The sequence below is a fragment of the Esox lucius genome, chromosome 20 (genome assembly GCF_011004845.1).
Source record: "Esox lucius isolate fEsoLuc1 chromosome 20, fEsoLuc1.pri, whole genome shotgun sequence".
NCBI classification, from domain to species: domain Eukaryota; kingdom Metazoa; phylum Chordata; class Actinopteri; order Esociformes; family Esocidae; genus Esox; species Esox lucius.
In genome coordinates, this window is record NC_047588.1 from 27,459,743 (window position 1) to 27,486,308 (window position 26,566).

The 26,566-nt window shown below is 42.9% G+C and overlaps 2 protein-coding genes across 5 annotated transcripts in view; one reads left to right on the top strand and one right to left on the bottom strand.

Moving 5' to 3' along the window:
• The first annotated feature begins 680 nt into the window (after positions 1-680).
• Positions 681-15,192, top strand: cacng6b (calcium channel, voltage-dependent, gamma subunit 6b). 3 transcript variants are annotated; one of them, XM_010884899.5, is made up of 7 exons: positions 681-818; positions 1,862-1,915; positions 2,060-2,100; positions 4,495-5,137; positions 10,249-10,323; positions 10,567-10,704; positions 11,103-15,192. In XM_010884899.5, the coding sequence occupies exons 4-7, from the start codon at positions 4,762-4,764 to the stop codon at positions 11,324-11,326; spliced, it is 813 nt and encodes a 270-aa protein (XP_010883201.1). In that variant the 5' UTR covers positions 681-818; positions 1,862-1,915; positions 2,060-2,100; positions 4,495-4,761; the 3' UTR covers positions 11,327-15,192. The 3 variants fall into 3 exon arrangements, with proteins under 3 accessions (XP_010883201.1, XP_010883203.1, XP_010883200.1); XM_010884901.5 differs by lacking the exon at positions 1,862-1,915; XM_010884898.5 differs by lacking the exons at positions 1,862-1,915; positions 2,060-2,100.
• Positions 15,193-16,133: 941 nt separating this feature from the next.
• Positions 16,134-26,566, bottom strand: part of cacng8b (calcium channel, voltage-dependent, gamma subunit 8b) — a 40,865-nt gene continuing 30,432 nt past the window's right edge. For both annotated transcript variants that reach the window (XM_010884897.3, XM_034288637.1), the window contains exons 4-6: positions 21,312-21,395; positions 19,519-19,659; positions 16,134-19,236 (exon numbers count right to left, since the gene is read on the bottom strand). In XM_010884897.3, coding sequence (XP_010883199.1) covers positions 18,410-19,236; positions 19,519-19,659; positions 21,312-21,395 — 1,052 coding nt within the window. In that variant the 3' untranslated portion in view covers positions 16,134-18,409. The remainder of the gene's footprint in view (positions 19,237-19,518; positions 19,660-21,311; positions 21,396-26,566) is intronic.

A 26,566-nucleotide genomic window follows, 5' to 3' on the forward strand; every position in this document is an offset into this window, starting at 1 on the left:
TGCCCTGGCCTCCACTAATATAAACACGACGGAGGCCCCTCCTTTGGCACCACTTAATGTCATTAACAGGTGGTTTCTAAAATAGACAATCACACACACATACCTCACCTCTCGCGCCACTCGGTCCCCCCGGGACAAATAGGCACAGACACACGGCAGAGACGCCACTAGACAGACATCGTTTTTTTAAGCCACGCAAACATTGGATGTGTTCACATTGAAAACATTGGTTGTGTTCACATTGAAAACATTGGTTGTGTTCACATTGAAAACATTGCTTGTGTTCACATTGAAAACATTGCTTGTGTTCACATTGAAAACATTGCTTGTGTTCACATTGAAAACATTGGTTGTGTTCATATTGAAAACATTGTTTGTGTTCACATTGAAAACATTGCTTGTGTTCACATTGAAAACATTGAAAACATTGGATGTGTTCATATTGAAAACATTGGTTGTGTTCACATTGAAAACATTGAAAACATTGGTTGTGTTCACATTGAAAACATTGCCAAAAGCAACAGCTTTAGACAAAACCATAAAGATTTCCAATGAATGTACTGGTGAGTGGGAATATGCACACGGATACCCAGGAAACACGCACATTCTTAGGGACTGATGCCAGTAAAAACACTACAGAACCAATGTACCCAACACCCCTCCTCTTACTTTCTCTTTGCAGAACCGTTACTCACCCCCACCCCTGTAATACACACTGTCTCTCTCTCTCTCACGCCGTCGCCAACTCTCCCAACCTTCTCTCCCAAGTTTCAAACGTCTTTTCCCCTGAAGTGAGGTGAACAACATACCCCAAACAGGTCAGACGTCTTTATTCTCATTACTGTCATTGGTGCTTTAAATAGTCCTTATAGCTGCCTGTTGTATCGGTTGCAGAAGTGAGTGTTATATAAGTCGCAGAGAGTGTTGCTGATTTTCACAAACAGATGTGTTTCCCGCACACAGTCTGACATTTTAGTTCAGCTGTATAACAAGTAACAGAAGAATCCTTGAAAAAAAAACTGCAGTTTAACTTATCTTGACTAATGTGTACACATATAAACGTTATGTATTTTGTGCAGTGAATGTGTGATTTCAAAGTCCAGTTTAATCCCATCTGTTAAACAGCTTTCTCTATTATTCATCTTATATTTTGATCGTGAGTAGGAAATTATGTATGTTGATGTAATAGGATATCAGTTCATCTGAGGTGTGTGTAAATCTAGATCTCCTGATTTGTCAGCAGCTTTTCTACTTATCTCGCATTAGATTCAAGTTTTTACCTTCTGAAAGAAATAGTGTCTGCTCTATGTACAACAGAGTTTTGGGTCATGCCATGATAAATTCTGTGTTGCTCTGTACTCCAGAAATGTCAAAGGATACAATGTTATAAGGTTAAAATGCATACCAGAATATAATAATATGACATTAAAGTGCATGTTGTCAGCTTTACTTTTAAGATATTTTCATTAATTTGAGGAGAATTGTTTATAAATTACAAATTGTGAAAAAGGCGTTATGTTGGTCTTACTGTATTACTGTAATTAATTTTGTTATTTATAATCAAATCACATCTACATTATGCTACCATGACCATGATAAATAAATGAATAATGGATAAAAGTTACAGAAGCACACGATTAAAAGACAAGCATGTTTTGGGGGTGATTGTCTTATAACCCTTTGTTATTAAGGAATCAATCAGAAGGATCAGTAACCATGGTAGCACCCACATAAAAATGCATACAAGCATTTAGTTCGCAAACAAGCATTTCTGTGAGCAACGTTGTCATTGTTAGGGAAATGCTTAAATGCTTACATGTATGTATATACACTATGTATATGTATGTACGTTTGAATGCAGTGTTCAAGACGCAGAACTTTGTGACTGTAACAACAGCTCCTTAAAGGTTTTGAGGTAGGACATACTATAAGGAGGCCACTCATTGTGTCAACACCTTAACACACTCCCCATTCATGCACTTCAAGGCTAATGACAGTTCGAGACAGTTGGAAGTCCAACATTCCAGGTGATATAATCACTGTTCTCATTGTGCTTCAGGTTCACTCTCAACTACGGCTACATGGCGTGGGGCTAACAAGGTGGATTACCTCATTCCCCTCCTTCAGGGTTAGGGTACTTCAGCCTCAATTGCATCTTTGTTTTAAGTCAGTCATACAATATGACCCACTAAGGAGAGTTAAAACCCTGCCCTAAGCCCAACCAACAGACACTGAACCAAGCAGGCCACTGTCAGCTTGAGGGAAATTGTTTAATTAGTATGCAAGCCAATGCAGTCACTTGTTACCAGCACCAGAGGAGAGGCCTTTACTGTCACAGGCCAAGGTGTTTTCCCTCCCAGTCCAGACAGTGTGTGTCTACTTGTGACCTTGCCAATCAGCTTACATTGGAAAGGAACCAGAGGTGTTGCTGGGTTTGGACCAAGTGGGACTGAGCAGGGTATCAGAAGCACGACCAGGGCTGAATGGTGGAACCACGCAGACGACACGGTCAAAAAATTTGTGGGCATGAATGCATGAGTGGGCATGAATGCTCTCAACCCGATGCTGCCAATGATCAACAAGCTAAGATGGGGTCACCTACACTATATTCAGACGGCAGATAATTTAGATTGGTCAGAGATTCATCCACCATGGTCTTCTGCGAACTTTGAGGAATATACATCTGCGGTCACAGGCTTTGTTGGGAAATGTGTGAATGATGTTGTCCAATCCTAACGGAATGACTTGGAAGAATGGAGAAACCCACATTGTGCTGAAAGCCTGCAATGTGTTTGAACATCAGTCTCAAGTACGCAATTGATTTGGTTTCGCCCAAAGCATAAAAAAAAAAGAATACAAGTTTTTTTTAAATCCGTTAAAGATGCTAAATGAAAATACATACTGAAACTTTAATCTATGTATAATAACTCAGACGTGCCCAGAAAATCTATCTAGCTGCATGATGTCAACCCATGCCGACATTCCTGGACGAGCTAAACATTCTACGCTTGATTCAAGTGAAGCCAACCAAGAAGCTCTTGCTGCTCTCTTTTAAATGTACAAATGTCAGTTGCATATGAAGTTATGTATCTACGGCATGTGTAAACACTTTACACCAGCCTTAACTTTCTTCCCATTCTGTCTGTGCCTTCCCATTATGTCTATATTAAAGCGGACAACCTCCACTACATCCAAATGACTGAATAATGACTGAATAATTAAACAAAACAACAAATAATGTGTCACCCTACAAACACCATACAAACATTGTAAAACATTCTGATACTAAATGCCATTAAATAATGTGAATTTTGGTTCTGTGGGTGGCACCATGAGTCTAGAGCCTGATGTTGTTGCCCTTAGAGATACATACTGTAAATGATCCCTTCCACTGTGGTTGCCAGGTCTGTCAAAAGAACGTCCCAGTCCACCATTTTAAAAAGGGCAAAGAGTACTCTGGGCCTGGCTAAATATTAGCAGGGGAGCACACTAGGCATTCTTCATAAAAGCATTTCCACACTTCAGACTTACCAACCTAACTGATCCATTGGGCATGTTACCAGCTATAAATGTCGTTTCGCAGATTTGTCCAAACACCAAATCGACCATAGTCTCTACCCTCAGGAAATGGGTACTTTTCACTGTATGGTGGAATATTATCCAATCCGACCCTCTCAGGTGACGTCATGTCTGGAGGGTAGGGGTTAAGGCAAGAGTTGATATAACACTGCAGTTTGAATTAATCTGATATTAGGCAATGCTTTCTGACTGTGGCCTGGGACGCAAATTGTCCACCGCTCCTGTTACTGCTGGGAGTTACCCACCTCCATCTGTAATCTGTCAGTTGACCAGGGCTCAATTATCACCTCACACGCATTGCAGTATATACAAACACACACACACACACACTGCATCATACACAAACACACACACACACTCACTGCAGTATACACAAACACACACACACACACATTGCAGCATATACAAACACACACACATGCACACACTGCAGTATACACAAACACACACACCACATCATACACACATACACTCAGACAAGCATACATACACACACACAGGCAAAAACCTTCACAGTATCTACTGGTATACATGTTATGCAGAGTATTACTTTCAGAGGGGTATTTGTAGCAACTTGTTATCCACCAGGCTCAGGAGGACATGGGCGAATCAGCAATACCTGCTTGTGAGATGTTGGCAAGGGACTGGGCAAAACAATAGCCTTTCCACTATGGTTGGGTGGTTCTGAGCCAGGATAGACCCAAGTTCAGACAAAATAATCTTGATGACCCTAACCCAAATGTAAACTCCGGTTTCAGAGAATCATAATTTCTATTGAATTGGATGAAGACCAAGAGTGTCCAAAACCCAGAGGATTAAATACAGTTTTAAGATGGTGGCTAAATGCATTTATCAGTGTTATCTGTTGTTTTTAATATTATTTAATTGTTATTCTCCTTTCTTGTTTTTATTCAGGGGGTGTTCCAGACAAATAAGAAACAGCCCTCCCTCCAGTCCTCTTCTCCTCTCAATCCCTCAATTCTCAATTTCCCCCCAAACTGACCTGTCCCCCTCCCTCTGTTATCCTTTATCTGTCGTTATCTCTTCTTTTTTTATTTTAGTCCTTCTCTCTTCCGTTATTTTCGTCCTGTTCTCCCCCACCCTCTCTTCCCCCATCCTGTCTTCCTCCCTCCTCCACTCTCCTCTCTTCCCGGCCTCTCTTGGACTCTGATTTAGGCCACCATGTGGTCCAACTACATGGTTCAGACTGAGGATGATGGGCGTATTGGGGTGGGAGGAATTGGTCTTCATGGGGGCGTGGCTGGCCTTGCTGGGGTAAAGGGAGGGGGGCGTGCTGCCCGAAGAATCCCCAAGATGAGTGACAGCCAGGAGGGGAAGATCAAGCTGGCTTTCTTTGTGGCCATTGTGGGCGTCACCCTAACCGTGCTGGGGGTGGGAACAGAGTTCTGGGTGGAGCTTGCCACGCCCAAGACCTGGAGCAACAACCAGACCTGTCAGACAGCCTACTATGGCCTATGGAAGGGATGTACCCGCACCCTGTGGGTGGATGACATTGACCCAGAAAGAGAGAGTTGTGGACCTGCTGATCTGCCTGGAGGTCAGGGACATCTCTGTTTGTCTGTCTGTCTCTATATTTGTCTTTCTGTCTCTCTGTCTTTCTGTCAGTCTCTCTGTTTGTCTGTCTGTTGCTTTAGGGCAGACTAGGTAAAGGGAAGGCCAGGAGTTGATTTTGGGGACAGGCTAGGTTATGTCCTTTGTGTGCCATGCCAATGGCAACAATGGAGAAATGGAGGTAACTGGGGCACTAATTCCAAGACCAAACCCTGGTTCCACTGCAGTGCTGTGTGTTAGCTTGAACACAAAGGCCTTCCTCTCCTTCCTCTGCACTTATCTCTAGGCTAAACATGATAGGTTACAGCACTGTGGTGGCAGCCTCCTAGGAATGTTAATCAGTGCAGCATCAATGTGTGTGTATGTGTGTATGCATGCACTTGAGGTTGTGTGTGTGCGCGTGTGTGTGTGTACATGTGTGTATGCGTGTGTATACACAAGTGTGTGAATATCTGCCTTGAAATGCCAGCCTTGCTGTATATATATGTATCTGGGTCATCCTACAGATAATGTGCACATTCAGTCATTAAAAGAATACTGTGTTTTGAAATAGAGCCAGTCAAAACGTAATCTCACTCACCCAGAAGTGAAATTCTCCCTGTTTTCTCGCCGTCCACAAAAATCTGTCCTCAAGAGATCAGTCAAACTTTGACAATTCTGAATGATGCCACTGGTCTTTCAGACACATTATGTTATCTATGTGCATCACATTTAGATGTTCGTTGGTAAATTGAAATCAGAACAGGTAGTTTACAGAGTCCTTATAAATGTGTGTTTATGTAAGATTGATGCTCCCTTTTAATCACATCATGGTGCATTTTGTCTTGTTATATCAGAATGGATCTTTTTGCATTGTCAGTCAGAAACATGATTAAAGGAAGGAATCTATATATTTTAGTACATTATGAAAAGATTAAGGAAAAAAATTATCTGGATTTAAATGATAGAAAATTATAACAGATACATTCTCACTTTCATTCCAGAGATGTGGGCAGGTCTGCAGGCAGTCGTTGATGAGCTAACACGTTTGACATTGTGACAGTAGATTTAAGATCTATTCATGAGCCACTTATTCCACGCTTCTGCTATTACATTCCCCCTGTCCCCTTCATTTGAGGAATAACCCATTTCTGTCTGTAGGGATTGTCCAGTGGTGGATGAGTGCAGGTATGAGTCCCACAGATCAGATGGGTCTATGGAAGGATAAGGTATAGGATGATATAGCCTACTCCTGTTTTGTATGCCTCATAGAATAGCCTAATATTCATTCAGGCTAGCTGTGGCTGGCTGTGTCATTATGTATGTTTTGTGTTATATCTTTTACATTTTACATTAGTCTCGTGAGGCCACATCTCCATTCTTGTCCGGCCTCCTTGGAGGTCTGGAAACTTGCCTATTAAAAAAGGTTGCTGCTTACTCTCAGCAGCAAGATTTCTATTGGATGTTAGTTTTCAAAAAACCTCCACTCACAGGCTTACTGAAAGCGGGCTTAGCGTGGTTTCACTATTTCTTTTAACTGGATTGAACACATTTCCTGAAAGCTTTTAGTTCCTAACTACTGTAGGTTGCAACATATCAGAAAAGAAGCAAAGATAGAGGAAACATTTCATTCTGTTTTGGAAGGAGTGTGCTCTATTCGTAACAGTGAGTAAATAAACCCTTTGCAACTTCTCTGCTTGTTCTGAAAAAAGAGATGTTTTGGCGTGCCTTTCTACAGGCTGCCGTTTGTCAGACGAAAATGTTTTGATGCATCTGGGTGTTGAGACTGCCGTGTCACCTCTTTTTGTTCAGAGTTCAGTTTAGTTCATGTTTTCCCTCACAAAAGCACTAATTCTTTCTACCTCATCCACACTTATATATTTTAGCAGAAGATTGTGACAGGAGCCACATACCGCTTTAGAAAACCCATAATAACCGGTCCTATTGTAGTCTGGTCACAATAGCGATGATTTACCTAGGAAATTATATGGTTCACCACAAATGCAACATACATCCACAGATTTCAATGGGGTTTTATTTAGCTAGTCTTCTTCGCTAGCTACTGTTGCACTGAAGGCATTATTCTCGTGAGCACCTGTATCAGTCACTCCGAAGCAATGAATTGTATTGGGTTAACATGTTCTGAGGCGTTAGCCAAAGCAATGCATTTGATTGGGTTAAAGTGTTTTGAGATATTACTGAAAAAACATTATTTCCACCCTTTTGCAATAACAATCCTATATGTATTCCCCAGGCCTGGCAACAAGCCAGGCCTGGTTTAAGAGGCTAGGTACAGATACATAAGATATGATTAATCCAATGGTTGAGCATATGTAGATTACATTAATATTAATTTGGAAAACTTCCCTTAGATATTTTAGTGTGCTGGTTCACCTTGGATGTCAATACAGTTCAATACCCGTTTATGTTGGACCCCCCTTGTGTGTTGTCTAGCAGATAAACGTCTGTGTTTACAGTGAGGGTCTGTGTGTCATGGAGTAATCTGTATCCATTCTGGCGTTCCCTCCTCTCCCCATCTACTAACACTCTTGGCCCATAGCGCCTGACAGACAGGCTCTGCTGTGTGTGAGATTGTGTGTGTGTGTGTGTGACTCCTCATGTTGGGAGAAAAACAACTGTTTCGCCGTCTGCGTCTCTATTTCACATTCATGTTTACATGCCCCTGGCGCCTGTCCATGGCAATCCAGACAATTCACACCAGATACAAGTCTATACTAGAAGTTTGTCCAGATGAGGATCTCAGTGATGGTGAATGAGTGGTCAAAACCACACACTCTGACTCCAAAGTTTGAGTGCAAGTCATTGGAGAGATAAAACCTTAACCATTAACTTAACCAGTCATCATAAAAACCTACTAAAACCTACTTCATTTGAATACTATCCCTATCTCTCCTTTTGAAGGGTCCATGTTTATCTTCTCTATGTAGTTTACCTATAGACATCTGCTTTGGCTTAACACCTGCTATAGATATTTATCTCTGCCTGGACAAATGTTTAATACCAAAGTGTGACTCTGAGATCTTGCTTGGCAAACATAATCACAGACATTCTCTGTTACTTGTCTGTCAGCTGGCAGAGTAACTAATACATCATGCATCATTCACTGCTATGGTGTATTACTCATTACCTCTGAGTGACTGAGCCTCTCAAATGTGAAGAGGTGGACAGGTAGTTCTCAATAAATATTATTTTAGCAAAATGTATACAGGCATGCATGTTCTTTTTTTGTTAGAAATTACATCTATCATAACATCTTACCACACTGCTCGGACTTGTGGAGAATATGCAGTTATTTAAATATTCAGATGGTGCTCAGTTCCTGTCAGAATATCCAGCAGGTCCTTTAAGATTGCAGAGTGTCTCGTAGACGCCTCCTCCTACATTCTCTTGGTTGTTTTTGAAAGATAACTGTGTGCTCTGGATCACATTTTCTTCAGGTACCTCTCCGTATTTTCCTCCTTCCATCCTTCCTTCACTTCTGGTCAGACTCCAGAAGTCCCTGCTGCAGTGAAGCATCCCCATAGCATGACGATCCTTGTTTTTGCCGTCTAATAGTTAAAAAAACTTTTCATCATGCTCTCAGACACCTTCAGGCATGTCATGTGCCTTTTACTCAGTAGTGACCTCCATCAAGCCACTTTACCATAAAGACCAAATTGATGGTACTGCTGAGATGGTTGTCCTTCTGCCAGGTTCTCCCATTTCTGCAAATATACTCTGAAGTTCCCTTAGAGTAGCCATTGGGTTCTTGGTCACCTCCCTGACCAAGGCCCTTTTTGCCTAGTTACTTAGTTTGGCCAAGATGGCCAGCTATAGGAAGACTCATGATGGTTTGAAACTTCTTCCTTTTTGCAATTATGGAGCCCTACTGTGCTCCTGTGAGCTTTAGATGCGTTGACAATTCTTTTTAGATCCTTCACCAGATCTTTACCTTGACAAAATTCTTTCTTGGAGGTCTATGTAATGTTCCATGGCTTGATTTGTGCTCTGACATAATTTGTGTGGAACCATTAGTCCCCCTATATTTTCAAGTTTCAAGGTTTTTTTGTCAAATGCACTGAACAACACAGCGTCATCCTGAACTATGAAATTGTTGTGACATGATACCCCCACTGACAAAAGATAGCTAACAGGTATTAGCTTCTCCACCATTTTTCTCCACCAGAAGATTTTTCTATTATCCCTGCTTGGCAAGCAGGGTTCACGGGCTCTGCCGATACCTCCGCCAAGGTAGCATTCTGTTCACCGCCAAGAGTTCATTGAAAATGAATGATCCGCCCCTTCCACCACTTGCTGTAAGAAACCACCTATAGCAGTTAACCTAGCCAGAATGAATATTGCTTGCAAATGCTATTTAAGTACATAAATGGTTTCTCATCAAACCCCCTCCTTGGTCACTACAGTTACTTCAACCTACTCTTGGATGAGGAAGGGTGTGGCTGGGGAGTGTGTGGGATTGGATGGTGATGCAACGTGGATGTGGATGGGATGTGGATGAGTAGTGGATGTGGATGGGGAGTGGATGTGGATTGGATGTAGATGGGAAGTGGATGTGGTTGGGGACTGAATGTAGATGAGAAGCAGTGTGGATTGGATGTGGATGGGAGTAGATATGAATGGGAAGCGGGGTGGATTGGATGTGGATGGGAGTAGATATGAATGGGAAGCAGTGTGGATTGGATCTGGATAGGAGTAGATATGAATGGGAAGCAGTGTGGATTGGATGTGGATGAGAGTAGATATGAATGGGAAGCAGTGTGGATTGGATGTGGATGGGAGTAGATATGAATGGGAAGCGGGGTGGATTGAATGTGGAGAGGATGTGGATGGGAAGCAGGGTGGATTGGACCTGTAGAGGATGTGGGTGAGATTTGATGTGGATTGGATGTGGATAGGACTAGATGTGGATAGGACTGGATGTGGATGGGAGTGGATAGGAAGTGGGTACAGCAGTGAGCAGTGTTCTAGCTCCCAAGACACAGCAGTTAAAAATAGGACATAATGCCTAGAAGGACAGTAGGGATGGAGGCATAGGGAAACATATCACTGAGGACCAGTAATATGCTCTCTCACTGTAATCTCTGTTTCTTTCTTCAGAATCCAACTGCACTTACTTTAAATTCCTCACAAATGGAGACAACGCGGTCATATTCAAGAAGACGACCCAGAAGAGTAAGTCAGCATCTCAAGTCTTTCCTCCTTTTCCTCCTCCTCAACCTCGCTTTAGCTCACATTCTCCCCCTCTCCCTCTTTCAGACAGTGCTGTATTTATCTTCTGTGACATTTGTTCACTCTCAGATGAACAATACTCACTGAGGTGTCTCCCTCCTCCCCTCGTCTGTCACTTGTCCTTCCCTCCCTGCCCCCACTCCCCCCTGTGCCCCGCCTCTCCACTGCCCTCTCTCTCCCTCCTAGACCTGAACATAGCAGCTGCTGTACTAGCTCTGATGGCTCTGTCTATGATGGTGATGGGTGCTATCTGTATCATCATGTCCCTCAGCAAAGGAGTGCCCTTCTTCCTCAAGCCCGCCTCCTTCTGCTTCATCCTATCTGGTAAGAGGGAATATACTGTAAAGACACATCCTCTATTCTGGGAGCACAGTTAGACCTCTTCACAGTTAGAGATCCTCACAGTTAGAGCTCCTCACATTTAGACCTCCCAGTGCAGCAAGGAGTATACACACAATTCACCCCACCCCTTCCCACATCCTCACAGTTCATGTTATATATCAAGTTCAAAGACTTGGTTTTTCCAAGGTCATGAAAATTCACCTTGAAATTCTCAGCACAGGCTCTCTCTTACAGTTCCGCTCTGTCTGTATATCTCCCCATTTTACTTTCTCACATGTCACAAGCCTTCTCACACAGTCCTTTCCCCTTCCTTTTCCCCATCCTCTGCCACTTTCTAACCCTGCTCCCCTCCCTTCTTTGCCCATCTACTCCGCCCACAGGTCTGCTGGTCCTGTTGTCAATACTGGTCTTCCACCAGTCCGTGATGGCCTTGTTGTCCACTGACCACTCCATACCGCTCCATCACGAACTCTCCTGGTCCGTGGCCTGTTTGGGCTTTTCTGGAGCCATCCTCATTCTGGGGGGTATCATCTTCCTGATCCTGTCCCTCCCGTACAGCCCGTGGGAGAAATGTCTGCCCCAACGCAACAGCAGCGCCACCTAGCACACGGGAGGCCAATAGGCACACTACTGGGAATTTATTTTAAATATCAGGAGAGCAATCAAACTTCAGTCCTCTAGGGAGGCACTGTCTGCTGGTTTTAGTTGTTGGGTTGAGCTTGATCAGTTATGTCAGAGTCCACTCATATGGTTACCCAGAAATGTACCCTGATTAGAAGGAAACAACCAAAACAAGCAGACACTGTTGCCATCCATGAGTAGGAGACCCCTCTTTTATACTGTTGATGACAAAATAGATGGACAGATGGACAGAGTGACTGAAAGACTGATGGACAGACTGACTAAGGGCTGAAATCAATACAATTCAATTCAAACTGCACTGCAGTATTTACACAATAGCTCTCTATCCCGTTGCCAAATTGGCCAATAGAATAAAAGAATCGTACAGTCAGGTCTCAGATGCTGTATGAAAACCTGCTACCAGAATGAATGCCTTCACAGGTATGCTTCCATTTTTCATCAGAAGTGTGTGACCATGATTACAGACACTGCGTAAACATTGCCATGGCCGGTTGAAAATGAATCCCAGCCTAACTGACTGACTGGCAGGTCTACACAGTTTGTACTTAATGCAGAAACTATTATGCTCACCAGCAGTGACATTAACTTTCAATAACTCTACACGTTTGCCTAAAAACCTGCCAATTTAACACAAAACACTAGATGTAGAACAACCCCGCCTTCTTGTATTGCGATCAACTCAAACACCTTTTTAGAAGTTTCTAATGACCCACCAAATAACAAGCCATGTCTCTAAGCAGAAACCATTGGTAATACTGTTTTAAGCAAAACCAAAACAAAACCTGCTTACCTTGTCCTTAAGGAAATGACCCCAAAAATAAAAATGTAATTTGGGTGAGCTATCTATTTAAGCACAATCACACTCGACCACATTGTAAAGACCTGGCAGTGGGTTTGCAGCATCTTGCTTACGATGTACAAACCTACTGCCCAAATCACTTGCTGATAGTGTTACCTTTCCAATTACTTCACCTCAGGGGGTGGGAGTGTGGGGGCATCTATCTGGGGGGCTATGGGTTGGATAAAGTTCACAAGGTACCATGGTAACATAAAGGTCACTACTGTTGTTGAGGTAGGACCTACTTTATCTTTCCCGCTACATTAAACCCATTGTTAAGGTAGGACCTACTTTATCTTTCCCACTACATTAAACCCATTGTTAAGGTAGGACCTACTTTATCTTTCCCACTACATTAAACCCATTGTTAAGGTAGGACCTACTTTATCTTTCCCACTACATTAAACCCATTGTTAAGGTAGGACCTACTCTATCTTTCCCACTACATTAAACCCATTGTTAAGGTAGGACCTACTTTATCTTTCCCACTACATTAAACCCATTGTTAAGGTAGGACCTACTTTATCTTTCCCACTACATTAAACCCATTGTTAAGGTAGGACCTACTTTATCTTTCCCACTACATTAAACCCATTGTTAAGGTAGGACCTACTCTATCTTTCCCACTACATTAAACCCATTGTTAAGGTAGGACCTACTTTATCTTTCCCACTACATTAAACCCATTGTTAAGGTAGGACCTACTTTATCTTTCCCACTACATTAAACCCATTGTTAAGGTAGGACCTACTTTATCTTTCCCACTACATTAAACCCATTGTTAAGGTAGGACCTACTCTATCTTTCCCACTACATTAAACCCATTGTTAAGGTAGGACCTACTTTATCTTTCCCACTACATTAAACCCATTGTTAAGGTAGGACCTACTCTATCTTTCCCACTACATTAAACCCATTGTTAAGGTAGGACCTACTTTATCTTTCCCACTACATTAAACCCATTGTTAAGGTAGGACCTACTTTATCTTTCCCACTACATTAAACCCATTGTTAAGGTAGGACCTACTTTATCTTTCCCACTACATTAAACCCATTGTTAAGGTAGGACCTACTTTATCTTTCCCACTACATTAAACCCATTGTTAAGGTAGGACCTACTTTATCTTTCCCACTACATTAAACCCATTGTTAAGGTAGGACCTACTTTATCTTTCACACTACATTAAACCCATTGTTAAGGTAGGACCTACTTTATCTTTCCCACTACATTAAACCCATTGTTAAGGTAGGACCTACTTTATCTTTCCCACTACATTAAACCCATTGTTAAGGTAGGACCTACTTTATCTTTCCCACTACATTAAACCCATTGTTAAGGTAGGACCTACTCTATCTTTCCCACTACATTAAACCCATTGTTAAGGTAGGACCTACTTTATCTTTCCCACTACATTAAACCCATTGTTAAGGTAGGACCTACTTTATCTTTCACACTACATTAAACCCATTGTTAAGGTAGGACCTACTCTATCTTTCCCACTACATTAAACCCATTGTTAAGGTAGGACCTACTTTATCTTTCCCACTACATTAAACCCATTGTTAAGGTAGGACCTACTCTATCTTTCCCACTACATTAAACCCATTGTTAAGGTAGGACCTACTTTATCTTTCCCACTACATTAAACCCATTGTTAAGGTAGGACCTACTTTATCTTTCCCACTACATTAAACCCATTGTTAAGGTAGGACCTACTTTATCTTTCCCACTACATTAAACCCATTGTTAAGGTAGGACCTACTTTATCTTTCCCACTACATTAAACCCATTGTTAAGGTAGGACCTACTTTATCTTTCCCACTACATTAAACCCATTGTTAAGGTAGGACCTACTTTATCTTTCCCACTACATTAAACCCATTGCCTTGTGTCAACCAGATTAAATATTAAAGGGATACTGAGAGATTTGGGTATTTAAGAGTTTTTCTTTAACATATCCTGAATCAGACAATGTAATTTATAATGTGTTTATTTCTCTGTGTGCAGTTTAGATGTTAGTCTATAGAGTCACACTTCCAGGGCACAGTAGCCAGATACCTTTCAAAGCAGGGACATGCATCTTTATCTACTCTAAAGCTTTGCAAAAATGTGTAGTCTTATCAAGCCATAGTCATCAAGGTTTTATACATGATTTTGGCAAATCATTAGCATTTTACATTTCCCTTCCTAATTCTGTCCTGTTGCTGCACAGAGATGTATAGAGATTACAGATACGCTTTTTATCTGTGGCGTAGCTGCCTTAATGGGATAGATTTACATTTTTGTCTTTCAGCAGAGGCTCTCGTCTAGAACAATTGGTGTTAAATGCCTTACTAAAGGACGCAATAATACAAATATCCCTGGCTCAGGTATTCAAACCAGCAAACTTTCAGTTACTTGCACAGCACCCTAACAATTAAGCTTTGCCACCCAGTCCTGTCCTTGGGGACTGATCATATAATAACTTTATTTTCCAACTGCAATTACTTCATTTGACTCAAGGCAATTGGACATCCTAGTGAAATATCTCAATCTCACAGTATCCTTTTAAAATGTTATTACCTACTGATGCCTTCCACTTACCAATAGGATTAGACCTGTCTAAGCAATTTGCTCAATATTTATTGCCTATGTTGTCCACTCTTGTGTGAATGCTGTTTGTACGTAATGTGAGAATGAATGTATGTGAGCATGAATTTCTATGTATGAAAGATACAGATTTATATTTGACAGTGTTTTGTATAGAATCATTTTACAAGCACATCTCTGTATATAAAATGTGTTTATATTTTATTTACTTGCATACTGTAGCCTTTTGTTAAAGCCTAGCAGATTTCATTTTTAGCAGTTTATTCAATCCTTTGTTCATCATGTGATTTATTTGTCATAGTCCAACTTGTCATTCTCTTCTCACATGTGATCCTGAACGGTCTTATAATTCTGTCTCACTGGTTTTGCCTGTGAAATAAATGGATTTTACATACAAACACCACTGCTACTGTGTCTTATGCACAAGTCTCTTTCCCCCTATTAATTCAAAATGCCCCCTCCCATATTTCAACCGCTTGCTAAAATACTTACCAACACCCCCAACTCTCCTGCGTTCTAAAATTAGTCCTGTACATTGCTCATTCTGGTTTTGCTGTAGAGGTTAAGAAACCTTATCCTTGAATGTAAACTATGTACCCCAACACAGCCCTCACCCATACCCCCACTACTCACAACCCCACTTTCTCTCCTGTCTCTAGAGAAGCACCTTTTGCCCCCTACCTTAGTCAGCCCATTAGATCCCCCCTTCTGGACACCCTCTAGTCTAAATGTCCAAAGGGGGCTACAGAGGCCAAGACACACACATAAACACAGGCACACACACATGGACAAACACTCACACACACACACACACACACACACACACACACACACACACACACACACAAAAGGCCTTCCAGTGAGTGGAAACTGAAGCCAGTGCTGACACATGATACTGTGTCCAGCCTGTATATATAGCTGTTTAATAGTTCTCAATAGACTCTGACCAGACCAATAGCTGGCTTCTATCAAGTATAATGGAATGTCAGACTGCATAGTGTTACATAGGAGATTTGGTAAATGTAGTATCACTAGCTCTTTTCCAAAATAAAGTACTTCAACGGATGTCCATGACTTTGTGAATATGTGTGTGGCATCTCTCGGTTGTATATCATAGAAAGTGTGGCCCAGCCATGAGGGGGCAGGATAGAGCCCAGTTCTAACACCAGCTTCGAACCCATAGCAGCAGAATGTACCGCCCGTCTTCTTATTGAACTGGAATAAATATCTCTCTTTTTCTTTTTCTCTCCATCTGTTATTAACCAAATTCTCCCTTTTCATCACTTCATCATCTCATACATTGTGGGCTTTACAGAAAAAAGACATCAGTCTACAAATCGATCTGTTATGTACTTTTTTTTTTATAAACTTCGTGCAATACAGTGTTTGAGTTTATCACACATTTAGATAAACCATAATCATTTTCTCTAGATATATCTATTCTCAACTACATACTATTCATATTGCCCACATAAATGCTATCTGTGTGCAGTTTTGTCACATTATTCTTTTTTTTTTCAAAAAAAGAAGAAAAAAAGAAGAGGAAACTAAAGTTGAAAAAAATCTGGAAGTGTTGGGTCATTCATTATCTTTCTTCAATCGGGAATGGGGTGTCCAATAGTGTCCAGCCCAGTTATGTGGTCACTTAAGACAATAATGAGGGGTAGGAGAGTGTTTACACATGTATACATTCTCATCAACATAAACAGAATGAGTCGAAAGGTCAAAGTCCAAGGGTCACATGAGAAGCACAGAGTTTTTTCAATGAGGGATGGTTTGGGATTTTAGTCTCCATTGTGATTCTGACAAGGGTCATGTGACTAGAGGAGGGTAAACATCGAAGACATGTCCAAATAAGGACATGGTAGGGTAGGCCAAGCGAGTATGAGGAGAAACAAGACAGGGTGGAGAGAGACAGGACAGAGAGGAGAGAGACAGGACAGCATGGAGTGAGACAGAGTGGAGAGAGACAAGACAAGGTGGAGTGGGACAGGTTGGGGAAGGACAGGTTGGGGAAGGACAGGTTGGGGAGGAACAGATCGAGGAGGAACAGGTTGGGGAGGGACAGGTTGGGGAGGGACAGGTTGGGGAGGGACAGTTCGAGGAGGAACAGGTTGGGGAAAGACAGGTTGGGGAGGGACAGATCGAGGAGGGATAGATCGAGGAGGAACAGGTTGGGGAGGGACAGAACGAGGAGGAACAGGTTGGGGAGGAACAGGTTGGGGAGGGTCAGTACAGGGTAAGGAGGTGCAGCGTGGGTGGGACAGGTTAGGGAGGGGTAGGGTACCCCAAGAGAACTGGAGGTTAGCCTGTACCAGAGGATAAAAAACACATCAACCTACCCTTCCCAAAATACACACCCTGTTTTCATACCAGTGGTCCCAAAGAAAGTATCTATAATGTTTGCAAATATTGGTCTGCATATAGGTATGCCTGAATTACAATGTACATGTTAAATTTCAACACGTTGTAGTGTGTTGTGGCCCCAGCCCCTGCATCCCACCTTCGTCCCCACACACATATTTTCTGTCAATGTCATTTGAATGATCTATGGAGAGCGTGACTGTTCTAAATAATCACTTTGGGTCTTTCTCTAAAAAAAATAAGAGTAAGTACTTTTTTTTTTCTCTACGCGACAACCCTCAACTGGTTTCTCTGTACAAATATAGCAGTTTCTCTTCATTTCTACTCTCTCCAGACAGAGGTTTATGTTAATGCCCAGAAAACAAACATGTTCAACATGACTACAGCTACAACTACTGCTAACATTGATTAGAATGGAAGTCAGACTAACATAGGCCCATAGAAAGCAGACTCAGAATAACACTGAAGTTGCTCAGTCAGTCACTTATTGTATCATTCAGTTACAATATTGGAAGACAATTTACTACAGCATTAACACAACTTACCTGTGTGTTAGAACCATGGGGTAGAAAAACAAAACAGACAGAAAAATTATTTAACAGATTTCTACCAAAGAACAAGTCATAAGAATAATAATTATAATAATCATATTATATATATTTTTTATAATAATCAAATAATATAAATCAATACACACTCTCATTCTCTCATACTTTGTATACACTCATGCTTGACACCAATGACACGGTTACACAGACCACTGATCATACCAGCATGTCTGAGTTTAGGAAATTCACAGTAAACGTCGTCAGGATCCAAAGAGAAAATCATACGAATCATATCATTCCAAAACTAGAACATTGCAAACAGAGCTAGCTTGTAATAACGCTAATAATAATCACAACAACCAATGTTAAATATTACGTTGTTAAATCAGCAGTAGGATTGCACAAGTGGATTGTTTTCAATAGTAGCCCATGGTTAATCGCGTTGGATCATTAACAAAATAAATCATTTCTAGCGTGTTAAAATAGTAAAATACTTTCATTGTTGTTATTATTATCACCTGTTATTACCTCTCAGTGAGATACTGTAGACTATTTATAACAGTGAAGAAGATGGGAGAGATCTAGCATCCCTTGATATCTCTCTCTTCATTAATTGATCTCAACACCCGTTCATCCTCCTTTATCCAACACCCGGTCTCAGAATCTCTCCGTCTCTCCCCTCCCTCTCCACCAGACCTGTTCATTCTACACGGGTGTTGTCTTCCTATTGAGCGTATTTGAGTTGCTCTCTCTATCTCCCTTCAGCCTGTCCAGCGTCCCCATCCCCCGTTCTCTCTCCACCGTGGACGACGAGAAGGGCGGGGGCCCCGAGCCCACCGAGTTGCCCATGGGCGCATTGGAGTTGGAGGAATTCTGGGACAGCGTGGGGTTGTGTGACTTCAGCGAGGGCAGCGTGCCACTCAGCATCACCCCACCTCCGCCCACTACCCCTCCTCCACCTCCTCCGTCCTTGGGGAAGCAGTTGTGGAGCTGGTAGAGGGTGGCGCGGTCCACGGTGCCGTACATAGGGGGCAGGCCGGCCAGCTTGGGGTCACGGGACAGCGTGTAGAGGGATATGTCGCCCCCAGCCAGGGCGGTGTGGGAGCGGGAGTGAGGGTTGGGCAGCGTGGACACAGACACGGGCCCCTGGGAGAGCAAAGCCGAAGGGGGCAGGCCGAAGTTCTTCCCCCCGCCTCCCCCCACCGGCGAGGGGTCTCGGGAACGCGAAGGGTCGGTGGAGCGGGATGAGGAGCGGGAGCGGCGGCGGAAACGGTAACTGGGTAGGCGAAGCATGGCGTGCGTGGTGCCCTTGAAGATGTCGGTGCGCGAGCGGCAGCGGAGCTCCTTGTTCTTCTCAATGTAGATGTTGACAGCCAGAACTCCAACCATCTCAGCCATGATGAAGGACAGGCCTCCGAAGTAAAATGACCATCCGTAACTGTACTGCCACTTCTTGTCCTCATCCTTCTTAGGGGAGATGTCACCCAGTGCTGCAGAGATGTACACAATCACTCCGATGATGTTGCTCAGACCTGGGGGACAGGACACTGGTGAAATTACGCCACACACACACACACACACACACACACACACAAGCGCAGGCAGCCAGGCAGACACACTCTCACACAAACACAATCCGAGACACACTCACCCGTTACCCAGAAAAGGAGATCAGGAGGAAAGACATACATCTACATCAACATAACACACCCTTACTGTATGTAAACATGCCAGGAGACTAAAATAAACACTTAAACACATGTACATAAACAATCCCAGACACAGAGACATCTGACAATGGTTAGCTAAAGTACCTGCAGCCACAAAAAGAATGCCTGCTCCCAAGACGATGTTCCTCTTGTGTTTATAGAAGCGACTGAGAGCAATACACACTCCTCCCATCAACAGCAGGATGGCACTCAGGATGGGGAAGATATTGGAAGCCCTGACCATACCTACAGAGAGGGAGGGAGGGCCACAGGAAGTCACAGAGAACATAGGAGAAAGAAGAGAGAGGAGGACAGAGGAAGAGACAGGAGGAGAGGATGAAGAGAGAGAGAAGAGAGGAAGAGACAGAGGGGGAGATGAAGAGAGTGTGAGGGGAAAGAAAAGAAATGGCAAAGTTCAAATAGACAGTATCAGAGAAGGTGAGATAGTGGCTGTATACTGGTGGGAGAAAATTCCTTGCCATGCAACCAAGCTCAGATAATTCCCAAGAAGCCTTCAACTCTGATTCCCCTCAGGAAAAACAAACGCACGCACACACTTTTCCTCTCCCATCTAGGACACTAGGCCAGGGAGGACAGAAACGCCAAAGTAAATGCCACTGAAATGCCAAAGCATCCTCGTAAACAGTACATAGTCTTCTGCTCCCTGGTAATCAGTACACAGTCTTTTACTCCCTGGTAATCAGTACATAGTCTTTTACTCCCTGGTAATCAGTACACAGTATTTTACTCCCTGGTAATCAGTACACAGACTTTTACTCCCTGGTAATCAGTACACAGTATTTTACTCCCTGGTAATCAGTACACAGTCTTTTACTCCCTGGTAATCAGTACACAGTATTTTACTCCCTGGTAATCAGTACACAGTCTTTTACTCCCTGGTAATCAGTACACAGTCTTTTACTCCCTGGTAATCAGTACACAGTATTTTACTCCCTGGTAATCAGTACACAGTCTTTTACTCCCTGGTAATCAGTACACAGTATTTTACTCCCTGGTAATCAGTACACAGTCTTTGGCTCTCTGTTAATCAGTACACAGTCTTCTGCTCCCTGTTAATCAGTACACAGTATTCTGCTCCCTGTTAATCAGTACACAGTCTTCTGCTCCCTGTTAATCAGTACACAGTCTTCTGCTCCCTGGTAATCAGTACACAGTCTTTTACTCTCTGTTAATCAGTACACAGTCTTTTACTCCCTGGTAATCAGTACACAGTCTTTTACTCCCTGGTAATCAGTACACAGTCTTTTACTCCCTGGTAATCAGTACACAGTCTTTTACTCCCTGGTAATCAGTACACAGTCTTCTGCTCCCTGTTAATCAGTACACAGTCTTCTGCTCCCTGGTAATCAGTACACAGTCTTTTACTCCCTGGTAATCAGTACACAGTCTTTTACTCCCTGGTAATCAGTACACAGTCTTTTACTCCCTGGTAATCAGTACACAGTCTTTTACTCCCTGGTAATCAGTACACAGTCTTCTGCTCCCTGTTAATCAGTGCACAGTCTTCTGCTCTCTGTTAATCAGTACACAGTCTTCTGCTTCCTGGTAATCAGTACACACTATTTTACTCCATGGTAACCAGTATGCAGTTTTCTGCTCTATGTATGTGCTGGTGGACTCATGCATGGTGGCAGAGAACACCCACATCGCCTTGGCCAGGGGAAACCCATGAACTGGGGTGTCACATCATCCTTGCAGTTATCCACACGCTCACATTTCATTCAAAACTAGCTATCATCTTCAGCTCTTTAGGAATAACATCTAACTTGGCCCAACAGCTGGTTTAATTCATTTTCCCTTTTCTGTGTATTATAGCTGAGATAGATCAAAACCTTTCCCTCTAACTCCAAGCACATGTTCATCAGGAGTTGACTTACGTAGAACATACTCAGGTCCATCGTGGTCAAAATCCGCATCCTCTGGGAAGTGGTTGATCTGAGAACACACTCCCCTCTTTACCCCTGAAAGACAGAGGGTGGAGTGGCAAGGTTAGAACAGAACACACACACTCCCTCACACACACACACACACACACACACACACACACACACTTTAAACCTCTACGTCATCCACCAGATCACAGAGAGATTCACCGGAAAAAGCAACGTCAGTTTACATGAGAGCATACTGTTCAAGTAGGAAACGGAAAGCAAAAATGTGCGAGAGAGAAACTGCAGAGACAGGTTGTGGCTCAGGTTGGCTTGTGTTGGCTTGTGAGGAGAGGGGGCACTGTGCATTCCCAGAACTAGGAACCTCATCTGAGTTCAGATGAGGTTCAGATGAGGTACAGCCTTCAACTTAATTATTAACAAAACCAAAAAGGGCTCGAGATCTGATGTTAAAGCTATGTCCATATATTATAACCACAAAGACACTAATTCAAACAACAATCCCTGTTTTTGTTCCATCATACATCATTAAAGGACAGAGGGGACAGCAGAGTGTGTACAAAGTTCTTCACCACGACGCTGCATTTCTCAGGACCAAAACAATAACAAAAGCTCCTGGGATAACAGATCTCCGCTTCAAGGTCATGTATTATCTTATTAGTATAACGCTTAAACACATCTTCTCATCATGTGCTGCATAGGATAATACCAATATAGACAGTATAGAGCATGCAGAATTATACTTCTTAAAAGAGGCCTTCTGTTGCGAGTGGAATCACAGTTTTTACTTATAAATAATACTTTTTCAGAGCATTTCACTGTGGTACTTTCTGAGTAAAGACATCTAGTATCCACATCAAGGCTGTTAAATATCTGTCCCGGAGAGACGAAAAAACACTCTCAAGATTTCTAGAGGGACACAAGGTGAACGGGGTTTGTGATACCAACTGGCTTCAAGCACACCACCATAGTCCCTAAACATACTAATACAACCTGTATAAATCACATCTGTGGTGCTTAAATACTTTGACAGGCTGCTCTTCGCTCAAATCACCACCATACCAGACACCCTGGACCCAACAGATCCATGGACGATCCATACGGCCCTCCCCCACCGGTACTAGAGCAATACCACTGTGAGAGTGTTCATTTACTACAGCTCGGTGCTCCACAGCATAATACCTTGCAAACTCATCATTACAATCAGGACCCAGGGACTGAACACCTCCCCTACAACTGGACCCTGAAGCAGCTAAGCAGCTGCCCACTGGTGTGGAGGGTAGGCAGCCAAACATCCACCACGGTCACGGTCAACATGGGGCCCCTCAGGGCTGCTTAGTCCCTTACTGTACTCCATATTCCCCGACTGTGTGGCTGTGACTTTTGAGTGGTTGGCTGATGACTTGTCCATGTTAGGCTGATGACTTGTCTGTGGTTGGCTGATGACTTGTCTGTGGTTGGCTGATGACTTGTCTGTGGTTGGCTGATGACTTGTCTGTGGTAGGCTGATGACTTGTTTTTGGTAGGCTGATGACTTGTCTGTGGTTGGCTGATGACTTGTCTGTGGTAGGCTGATGACTTGTCGGTGGTTGGCTGATGACTTGTCTGTGGTTGGCTGATGACTTGTCTGTGGTTGGCTGATGACTTGTTTTTGGTAGGCTGATGACTTGTCTGTGATTGGCTGATGACTTGTCTGTGGTAGGCTGATGACTTGTTTTTGGTAGGCTGATGACTTGTCTGTGGTAGGCTGATGACTTGTCTGTGGTTGGCTGATGACTTGTCTGTGGTTGGCTGATGACTTGTCTGTGGTTGGCTGATGGCTTGTCAGTGGTTGGCTGATGACTTGTTTTTGGTAGGCTGATGACTTGTTTTTGGTAGGCTGATGACTTGTCAGTGGTTGGCTGATGACTTGTCAGTGGTTGGCTGATGACTTGTTTTTGGTAGGCTGATGACTTGTCTTTGGTAGGCTGATGACTTGTTTTTGGTAGGCTGATGACTTGTCTGTGGTAGGCTGATGACTTGTTTTTGGTAGGCTGATTACTTGTCTTTGGTAGGCTGATGACTTGTTTTTGGTAGGCTGATGACTTGTCTGTGGTAGGCTGATGACTTGTTTTTGGTAGGCTGATGACTTGTCTGTGGTTGGCTGATGACTTGTCTGTGGTTGGCTGATGGCTTGTCAGTGGTTGGCTGATGACTTGTTTTTGGTAGGCTGATGACTTGTTTTTGGTAGGCTGATGACTTGTCAGTGGTTGGCTGATGACTTGTCAGTGGTTGGCTGATGACTTGTTTTTGGTAGGCTGATGACTTGTCTTTGGTAGGCTGATGACTTGTTTTTGGTAGGCTGATGACTTGTCTGTGGTAGGCTGATGACTTGTTTTTGGTAGGCTGATTACTTGTCTTTGGTAGGCTGATGACTTGTTTTTGGTAGGCTGATGACTTGTCTGTGGTAGGCTGATGACTTGTTTTTGGTAGGCTGATGACTTGTCTGTGGTTGACTGATGACTTGTCGGGGGTTGGCTGATGACCTGTCTGTGGTAGGCTGATGACTTGTTTTTGGTAGGCTGATGACTTAATAGGGCAACTATTTAAAATCTCCCTCAACATCAGAAAGTCAAAGGAGCTGATTGTGGACAACAGGCAAGGGATAGGCAAGTATGCCCCCAGAAACACTGATTAAGGCAAGCAGGTGAACCTCCACATCACCCCTATACCTTACAATATCCACAAATACCCAAACAGTTGTACAAAAAACGCAAGTCAGCACATATTCCCCCTGAAGAGGCTGAAGAGATTTAGTATGGACCTTTAGAAGCTCAAACAGTTGACCTTCCCACTGAGAGCATCTTGACAGGCAACATCACTGCTTGGCATGGCCACTGCACTATTGCAGTGTGGAGGTCAAGCCCCTTACCATCCAGTACCTATACATCAGGTGGTGTCATTATCTTAGGCAGGCCCTAAAATAATATACGTCCCCAATCAACCAGGGGCCGCTGGTTGATTACTGCTTCTACTGTTTAGTATCCATACATTATTACCTACTGTATACCACGTACCGTTCATGACCCTGAATGACCTTGTACCCCCACACTGACTAACTACTGCTACTCTTTGTACATGGACAGTTTATTATCAGCATCATTGTGTTTGGCCCTTCAAATTACATAGCCTTAATCTATATAATTATGCTAACTCAAACACACATAGACACGCACAAACTCACACACAAACAAACACACAGAGAGTCATCCAGACAGACAGACAGGCATCCAGACAGACAGACGGATAGCTACCCGCTCGGGTCTTGTGGCTCTATAGCAGACAGACAGACAGGCAGACGGACAGACAGACAGATGGATGAATAGCTACCCGGTGGGGTCTTGTGGCTCTATAGCAGACAGACAGACAGGCAGACGGACAGACAGACAGGCATCCAGACAGACAGACAGATGGACGGATAGCTAACTGCTCGGGTCTTGTGGCTCTATTGCAGACAGACAGGCAGACGGACAGACAGACAGGCATCCAGACAGACGGATAGCTAACCGCTGGGGTCTTGTGGCTCTATTGCAGACAGACAGACAGGCATCCAGACAGACAGACAGACGGATAGCTAACCGCTGGGGTCTTGTGGCTCTATTGCAGACAGACAGACAGGCATCCAGACAGACAGACAGATGGACGGATAGCTACCCGCTGGGGTCTTGTGGCTCTATTGCAGACAGACAGATGGACGGACGGACGGACGTTGATGACAGCACAGGACTGGTGCTGGATGGATGGATTGTGAAAGAGATGGAGTGATGGAGTGATGAGACAGACGGAGGAGGGAGAGACTGACAGATGTGGGGTGAGCTTGTTTCTTTGTCAGAGCTCTTTTATTTCCACGGTTGTTGTCTGTAAAGAAAGAGATGGGGGCACAGAGAGGAGAAGGGTGTCAGCTCATTGCACTGACAGATGCCACTTTGGCACTTAACCGGGAGATAGTTGGCAAGGATCCACGATTAGTTAACCTTCTCTCCTAATCTTGACCATAAATATTAGATGAAAAAATAGCACATTTTACTCCTGTGGCAATTCAAGAGTACCTCTCACTGTTTCATTGCCAACAAAGACACAGCAGGCTTTTGCCAAAATGACCATATTTTCTCTCACTTCAGTTCACCAATCTGGCCACTCTGTCAGACCTAAATTCTACGTGGACTGAAGTACTCAAACAACTGAAAAAAATAATAAAAATGTTAGAAATTGCTTAATCTTGTGATTTGTTTAGAGTGCATGTACTCCTCTATATACAGAATTTGTAAAGGATGAAATGTTAAAAAAATATTAATTGGAACTTTTAATGAGATGACAATAGTGCTGAAGCCACCGAGAGAAATGGAAAATAGATGCATTTTACAATAAAGATTCCTCCGGAATGAAAGAATACTGCACATTATCATATCATTTAACACCTTTGGGCACAACTTAATAATAATAATACATTAGACTTAAATCGAGCTTTTCTGGGACCCAAAGACGCTTTACATCAGGTACACAACAAACAACATTCGCGTAGAACGATTTGACAATACACAGACAAACGCAAAACAAAACTGACTAAGACAAGACACTGGACAATTTAGAACCTTGATGCAGTCATTGAGTGTTAGGAATATGGGACTAAATATTATGTTTTGTTAGAGTTTGTCTATAGGAAAATATTAGGGTCCCAATATTTTATATACAGTATATTAATATAAAATGATATGATTTGTTTTGAGATCCCACTATGGATGGGATGGTCTGTGTTTTCTATTTGACCAACAACATCTAATCCAAAGCTGCCAAACTCTTCTATCTGATAATGTGTGCCTTGTCTGATGCCATTTACAGTGGGGAGAACAAGTATTTGGTACACTGCCGATTCTGCAGGTTTTCCTACTTACAAAGCATGTAGAGGTCTGTAATTCTTATCATAGGTACTCTTCAACTGTGAGAGATGGAATCTAAAAAAAATCCAGAAAATCACATTGTATGATTTTTAAATAATTAATTTGCATTTTATTGCATGACATAAGTATTTGATTACCTACCAACCAGTAAGAAATCCGGCTCTCACAGACCTGTTCATTTTTCTTTAAGAAGCCCTCCTGTTCTCCACTCATTACCTGTATTAACTGCACCTGTTTGAACTCGTTACCTTTGTAAAAGACACCTGTCACTCAATCAAACAGACTCCAACCTCTCCACAATGGCCA

What these genes read in the sequence shown, in the direction of transcription:
- cacng6b (XM_010884899.5), top strand. Translation starts at nt 4,762, where the DNA reads ATGTGGTCCAACTACATGGTTCAGACTGAGGATGATGGGCGTATTGGG. An exon ending in ACCTGCTGATCTGCCTGGAG is followed by an intron (nt 5,138 to 10,248) that starts GTCAGGGACATC and finishes TTCTTTCTTCAG; the next exon opens with AATCCAACTGCACTTACTTT. An exon ending in CTTCTGCTTCATCCTATCTG is followed by an intron (nt 10,705 to 11,102) that starts GTAAGAGGGAAT and finishes CTCCGCCCACAG; the next exon opens with GTCTGCTGGTCCTGTTGTCA.